The sequence below is a fragment of the Papaver somniferum genome, chromosome 6 (genome assembly GCF_003573695.1).
Source record: "Papaver somniferum cultivar HN1 chromosome 6, ASM357369v1, whole genome shotgun sequence".
NCBI classification, from domain to species: domain Eukaryota; kingdom Viridiplantae; phylum Streptophyta; class Magnoliopsida; order Ranunculales; family Papaveraceae; genus Papaver; species Papaver somniferum.
In genome coordinates, this window is record NC_039363.1 from 91,098,355 (window position 1) to 91,105,970 (window position 7,616).

Consider the following 7,616-nt stretch of genomic DNA (forward strand, 5'->3'; position numbering starts at 1 on the left):
AAAAAGATCCACCTAATACCGGCGAATAAATAAAACACCTAAAACTAAATCCAATAGAGCCATAACACCAAAACTTCGATTCCCCACGAAGCAAAGAGAGAAACCGTGTAATTCCTCCTCATTTTAGCCACATCTCAAGCTTGAATTCCTCGACAAGCGATTCAAATACAGAGACAATCCGAAGTAAAAAAAAATGAATAATAAACGAATTTCCATATGCATATCGGTATTAGAAAGATCAAAATCGTTTTCGAGTTCATCGATGAGATTCAAAAATGAATCCTAGCAGAGAGGCTCATCGACAGACTTAGGATTTGCAGCTGAGAAGAAACGAGATAATTCAAGAAATCTCCTCCAAAATCTCTCTCGGTCTCTCTCTATCGCTCCCTCTCCTTCTCTCTAAATCTCTCCTGAACTTTGAGATCTAAAATCGAAACAATTCAAAACGTTTTAACTTTGAAAGGGTAATTTTGGTACTGCGAAAATTTGGAAAATTTTGAATCGGCGTAAATTTGGACTAACTCGTCTAAATTTTGGACCAAACTGTTTACACGGGGATAATTTGGATTAATGAGTACTAGGCTTGGAAGCATAGGACTGGAGCGTCCAAAGCCCACTAACTTTGGGACTAAACTTGGGACTAAACGTCAATTTCTACCTAGAATATCAACCTTGAGGCCATTGTTGCAGTCAACAGGATTGCCACTGATGAAATACTGATGGCCTTCTTTTGTTATCGGAACTGTGTCGTCCCCAGTGTTATAGGTGGCGAGTGGAGATGTTCATCACATGACTTGAAATCACAATAAGTGACTTGTAAGACATTAGTAATGTTGGAATTATAAACGAAATGGAGACTATCATCTCCAACTAGAAACAATGGTCTCGCAGCCCAGTGAGCATAATCAAATTGAGCCTGACCGGACCAACCAGCAGCATCACCAACATTCCAAACAACAGCATTCCCCATTAAAGGAACCACAACAGCCAAAAGTACTAAGGAAAACAAGAACTTGCTGTTGAAACCCATGACTACGAAATAAAGAAGAAGCTGAATTATTTGAAGTAATAGGAGAGTGGAGAAAAGAGATGAGATTGTGTGTGAAGATTAAGCATAGGCCATCAGGGGTATATACAGGGATTGGTCTTTGGATGACTTGTGATACTCTAAAAGGATTCAGATTTCTAGTTCTGTTAGAAATTGGATCCTAGAGCTTGATTTTGGAATATATTGTTGTACTCGAATAATGGATTCACAGTTCTGGTTGCAGTAGGAATCATAAGAGAGAAAGGAAGTGGTTCTGTAACTCTGCAATCCGTTAACAAGGCATGTTAGCGTTACTTTAGACAAGTGTTTGATTTAGGACGGAGAGCCTGGCATTAGGAACAATAGCAAAGTCTACAACGGCTCAGATAATAATGCTTAGTCCATTTGCGCAAATTTATTACTGACATAGCTATACATCTCTGGTGACACAAAATTGCAGACGTTTCTGATAAACTATTAATTCTAGAGTGCAAAATATACAAGGTTAGGATCTATATCGACCGGAATCTTACGTGGATGAGAGAAACTTAAGAGAGAATCAGCGATGCTTTTAGCATTGTTTAAGTACATAGTGAAAGATTCAGTCACTTCAAAATCATTCTTGGTTTTGTATTCGTTGCTCTTTCTAATGCAGTTGTCATCTGGTTTCGTTCTAGTTAATGATAACTTGTCGATCAGTTGTACAAGGTTCTGATTATCTCGCATTAAGTTGTGTTCGACTGATTTTCTTCTGAATGTCCATTGCCCTGTCTTCCAGTTGAAACTATACAATGGAAGGAACCGATTACCGTAAACAGAAATGAATTCTAGAGCTAACAAAATGAAATCAAATTCTTCGCCCGACATGTAATACGGGAAGCTGATTCTTGTCCATCCCGGTTTTATGCCGAGGTAACCCTGCAGACGAAAGGGTACACAATATAATCACTTTTATAACGAGCCTTATAGATATGTATAGCTGAAAATGTCATTAATTATAAGTGCCTCAGAGCTGAAAATACCTTCTGAATGGTTGCACGAAAGGAAAGGGAGAGATTCTCATCCACACCAAGCAAATGGTGAGCGTATGGCCCAGCACAGGCGCATCCACCTCGAGACTGAATGCCGAAGAGGTCGTTGAGAAGCTTCGCAGCGAAAGGTCCATGTAAAGGCTTCCCTGACATTCTTGACATGTAGAGGCTTCTTTTCCTTTCATCAACAACTTCAGCAGCCGTGTGTAGTGATGTAGAATTGGTAGTTTTCGGGCAAATTAGAAAAGAAAGGATGGCAAGTCTTGTAACCTTAGTATTCCCTAGTATCCATATGTATGGATTTGGGAGGAGTCTCTCCAGAGCTTTTTCTATGTAAAGTCGCTCCTTGTTTTCAATCACACTGTACCCAATGTACTCTTTAACCCAAAATGCCAATGATGCTCTTATCTTTTGAATGATTGGCGGTGTACCGGCATCTTCTCTTTCTTCGATATCATCATAGTACAGTGTGTCCTGCATTTATTGAGCAGAATATTAACAAGTGCATTAATAATTAATGTACAACATGGTAGAGCACTGCTTGGGGTTTTGAAAATATTACCTTTGCGTCGAAGTTATTCACATAAGTGACAGTTCCTCCTCCACAAGTCGAAGGAGGAGAAGATCGCAGCTGATATAAGGCCTTGTTCATCATGAGAATTCCTGGCGTTCCAGGACCACCCATGAACTTATGCGGGCTTAAGAAAATAGCATCATACCCATCACTATTGCCAGATCGCATGTCGATCTCAACATAGGAGGCACTGTATCAAAGACAAGATGTTCGAAGTTAAAGCGTTGCCGTTAATAAATTAAGCCCAATCGAAAAGAAAATAATGTGCAGGTATACCAGCGCACCTTGCGGCAAAATCGAAGCATGCAAATGCGCCATATTCGTGAAGCAGACAAGCGATGGCACGCGTATCGACCAATATTCCAGTGACATTACTGCAAGCTGAGAATGAGCCTAACATTGGACGATTTTCAGATTCAAATCTCTCAAGCTGAATTTTGAGACTCTCCATGTCTACCAATCCATCATCATCTAACCCTATTTCTATAACTTCGGCTAAACTTTGACGCCATGAAAGGATGTTGGAATGATGTTCATATGGCCCTACAAAAACTACCCATCTTTCTTCATTCGTCATAACTTGGCTCTGAATAATTCTATCTCTGAGAATTGATGGAACCCAAATGCCCATTACTTCTTGTAATCTCTTAATTGCTGCGGTGGTTCCCGATCCACAGAAAAGCAGTGCATCATTTAAACTTCCACCCAAGCATTTCTTTATGTACTCTGTTGCTTCCTGCACCATTTTACTCGTTTTTCTCCCCACATAACTATCACTTGTATGTGTGTTTCCTGTTCCAATATAGTAACTAGAATTAGCTAAATACTTAAAAAAACATTTCTCATAAATTATAAATGCCATGTCGAAAAGCTTGAGCATCGGCTAATTTAGTTAAACCAAAGCTGCTTTTAACATCAAAACCCAATTTTCGTCCAATAATTCTAGACCCAACATAACCGTTAACTATTTAGAACTCCTAATCTCAAGAATGAGAATTCATCTTTCGCCAACTGGGTAATACAGTGAAAATTGAGGCTCCTTGCACATATTTTCACATACAACTGAAATCCACGTCTAAAATATTTCCCAAATTTTAGAATTTCTCCCAAAAAGTGGGTGTTGTAGGAGTCAATTTCGACAAACTACCAAATATTTGGCTCACAAAATTCCACCACATAATTTTCCTTGTCCCCCCATGACCCATGCCCAACAAACAAAAATATAATTTAAGCATTTAATACTTGGTGGACATACCAAACCATATGACACATTCAATAATGAGAGGCCTTCCCACTACTTTATTACTAAAGAAAAAAGCTTGCAGTACATTTATGTGGTTATCATCCGGAAATGGTTACAGATAAATTTTGAAGACACCAAAATGTGTGAAATTGCATAAAATTTTGTTTTCTAGGCTATGGGTGGATTAGAGCAACTGAACATGTGAAATACGGATGCGAAAAGATACAAGAAGGAAATGCGAAAAGATAAAAGAAGTGTAGAAGTTACCATAGAATGGAAGGACATTTTGAATGATGTAATTTTCAATGTAGTGAAGAGATCTTCCGGAAGCAGTATGATCAGCATAAACTAGTTTCCTTTTCCCAAAAGGTGTCTCAAATTCTAAGTTATCTCCAATCACTTGTGACCTTAACCATCTCAACTTCTTCTCACTTTCATCATCATCTCCTACTCTATTCTCTTTATCAGTATGTTGATGATTGTTGTCGCCGCAGCTGTCTTGTGAGCTCGAGTCGAATGGCTGAGCAGTATACATGACCATAATTCCAAAATCAAACTTTTTTTATTGATCGGAAGTAATGAATAGAAGAAGAGATGAAAGGAGGAGGAAGACAGTAGATAAGTTCAAATAAATGAAGGCATTATTTATAGTGAGAGAAGTCAAGTGATCTTGTATCTTGGTCATGGTCAATGGTCAGCTGAAGATAATGGTATATACGTGCAAGTTGTTTTGTACGCGCAAAACACATAGAAAAACAAGTGGCACACACCATGTACGAAACTTGTAGCCAAAATTTCATATTATTTGCTCAATAAAAAGTGCAATTTTGAACACAGTTTTTAAGCAAGTACTGTACATGTTTTCAAAAACAAGTGTAATTTTTGTTGACATAAAGTCTACACTTAGATTGTCGATCCTTTCTAGATTACTTTTTGTTCTTTCTTTCTTCTTTGACATGAACTAGTCAGCTATGTGCCTGCGTCAGTGTGCTTTCTAGTATTGAATCGATAAAATGTATGTTCTATCTTTTCATTGGTAGAACACACGTATATCCGTTGACACTCAACACCCCTCGATTCATGGTACATAATAATCTATATGCAAGTTGATTAGTTTGTAATATATTAATTGGATCAAAATGACTTGCTATGTGTATTACACATCTGGTCAAGGTCATGGTTTCAAACCGATTCTGTAAGGGTTGGATGTTATATCGGGCATAGGTTACATTTCTAAGAAATTTAACTATATGATTTGTTAAGTAAGTGTACCAGTAAAATTTATCGGTTGTTTAGGGATGATACTCAGCTCATGATAAGGTACATAATGTACAATCTGATGATTATTTAGTAAAAAGGAATCTAGATGGGGCTTGTCCGCTGTTGACTAGTCGAGCCTAAGAGATGCTGCATCCAAGACGTGAGGGGGTTCCATAACTTCCGTTTTAAGTATGAAGCTAAAAATCGTCTTGGCCTGGGAAGAACCGAAGAAGTGCAAGATGAGTGTAGCTTCGAAAGCAAATTTAAGATGAATGAGCTATCCTTCAAGCAAGTCAATAATGGGCAAGCTTTGGTGGAGCAGGATACTTTTTGCTATTAGGTGGACGGTTTGGAATGAAAAAGACAAAAGATTGTTTCAAAGGAAAATACAAGAATTCTAATCAACTCTAAGATGAGATTAAACATTTCAACTGGTCAGTGGGTGTAAAATTGGAACGGAGTTATAGTTACGCCTGCCTGGCTAACTGTTTTGGTTTCGGTTATTTTTCTTTTGTGTCCATTTGACAGCCTTTTATTTGACTACTTTGTAACAACCTTGTACCTCTCTCAGGGCAACCATTTTTGATCTATTGAGCCCCTTTGAGTATCTAAACACGTCATCGGTTATTTTACTTCAATCAACGTTGCTGCGACATCACCCAATTTTATCCAAAAGAAAAAGACTCGCCGTGAGAAATTTTGTGATAGTCGAGGGCAGCGACGGATCCAGGAATTTGTGCTCAGGTGGGCTAAATGTTTTTCTTCGTACACCCAGATTGTAGTAATCTAAATACCTCAAAATTATTTACAATGAGAAACACGCTCACGCTACTTATAGTTTCATGTATATTAAGGTTCAGCTCAGTGACAATATTTTACAAACAACGTGTGTATAGCAAAATTAGTATTATTATATGAAATTGCGGCCGAAAGCCGCCCAAAATTTTTAAATGTTATTTTTATATATTTGTATGGTTTTCAAATCAGATCATGAGATTTTGAAAATACGTCAGTACATTTAAACATCAATTTTTTGTTATTGTTCGCAAAAAGAAAAAAAAGAGATGGGAAGAAAACATCATGTTAATTAGAGGTGAGAAAAAAGTCGGGAATCGCGGATTTCATCCATGCCCGTCCGCAAAATTGCAGGTGAAAACCAATTCGCAAGATCTATGAGCCGGACACAGGAAGGATTCTCAAATCCTCACTTTTAGCGATTTGGTTGCGGTTGGACTTTGAAATCCGCGGATTCACCCGTACCGTAGAAAATAGATCAAGAGGAAGTAATATGAACCATTGTTGACGTTTAGAGCCTCTTGAATCACAAAATCCGCGGTTACTTATTCAGAATTATGCTCGAGGTATTAGTCATTTGTTAGTTAATTGAAGACTAATTATTTACTAAGTTAGCCGTGACTGTTTTGGGAAAGGGGTTTCCTAAAACGGTTAGAATTCTTGGTGGCCAAGTTTGTAACCTATATAAATAGGTAATTAGGCCTTGTATAATTGGGTGAAGAAAATTGTTTTAAAGAGAAAAGAGAGTTCTTTCTTGTATAACTTTTACAGTAAAAAGCTAGGGTTTCGTTGTGAGAGCATATTGGTGAGGAACAAGCGACAAGGTTATCGTCTCTGATAATTATTACGGTATAACCAAGGGTTTGCTGGGATTCACACAACGTTGTAATCGTTTTTTCTTCATAGTGAATTTGAGTTGGTGTGGCTCAAAGTGGACATAGACAATATATACAAGTTGTATGTATTGGTCGAACCACTATAAATCTTGTGTCTTGTGAGTTGATTTATCTTTCTCATATTATTATAATTGTTTGTGCTTGGTTTACTTATTATTCATCATAATATCTCAAGATCCGTTATTCCGCGGTTGTCAGTGATTCCATAAGAAAATCCTGACAACTGGTATTAGAGCTCGAGTTAAAGCTTTAGGGTTTATCGTAGTACAATTGGAGTGGGAGTTATGGGTGATAATAATGAAAGTACGGTAACTAGGGTTAAAGTTTTTAATGGGAAGAACTTTGCCTTTTGGAAGTCTCAGATGGAAGACTACCTATATGAGAAATACCTTGCTGATCCATTGGGTGGAGTTGCGAAAAAGAGCACGCAAAGACGATGAATGGACAACTCTTGATCGCAACTGTGTAGCCGTGATCCTTAGATGTCTAACGGAGGAAGTCTACAATAACGTACAAGAGGAAACTAGTACCAAGTATCTTATGGATAAAATTGAAAAGTTGTATCAAAAGTCATCAGCCTCGGGGAAGATTATGTTGTGTGAACAATTATTTAATCTGAAGATGCAAGAAGGCGAAGCGATTTCAGCACATCTTGTGAAGTATAAATCGATTATTTCTCAGCTTTCAAAAGTTAGTATTACTTTTTATGATGAAGTTCAAGCTTTATGGTTGTTGTCTTCATTACCAAAGAGTTGGGAAATCGAAAGAACAACTATTAGTAATTCTGCAG

The 7,616-nt window shown here is 37.7% G+C and overlaps 1 protein-coding gene across 1 annotated transcript; it reads right to left on the reverse strand.

Annotated features, from left to right (window-relative positions):
* Positions 1-1,429: 1,429 nt before the first annotated feature.
* Positions 1,430-4,473, reverse strand: LOC113288389 (probable cysteine desulfurase). Its single transcript, XM_026537413.1, has 5 exons — positions 4,143-4,473; positions 2,917-3,424; positions 2,621-2,822; positions 2,050-2,532; positions 1,430-1,945 (listed from the first exon to the last, which is right to left on the reverse strand). The coding sequence occupies exons 1-5, from the start codon at positions 4,414-4,416 to the stop codon at positions 1,511-1,513; spliced, it is 1,902 nt and encodes a 633-aa protein (XP_026393198.1). The 5' UTR covers positions 4,417-4,473; the 3' UTR covers positions 1,430-1,510.
* Between the last annotated feature and the right edge of the window lie 3,143 nt (positions 4,474-7,616).

Coding starts and splice junctions, on each gene's coding strand:
- LOC113288389 (XM_026537413.1), bottom strand. CDS start 4,416: ATGGTCATGTATACTGCTCAGCCATTCGACTCGAGCTCACAAGACAGC. Junction 3,425..4,142: donor AAATGTCCTTCCATTCTATG/GTAACTTCTACA, acceptor ATATTGGAACAG/GAAACACACATACAAGTGAT. Junction 1,946..2,049: donor TTCGTGCAACCATTCAGAAG/GTATTTTCAGCT, acceptor TTTCGTCTGCAG/GGTTACCTCGGCATAAAACC.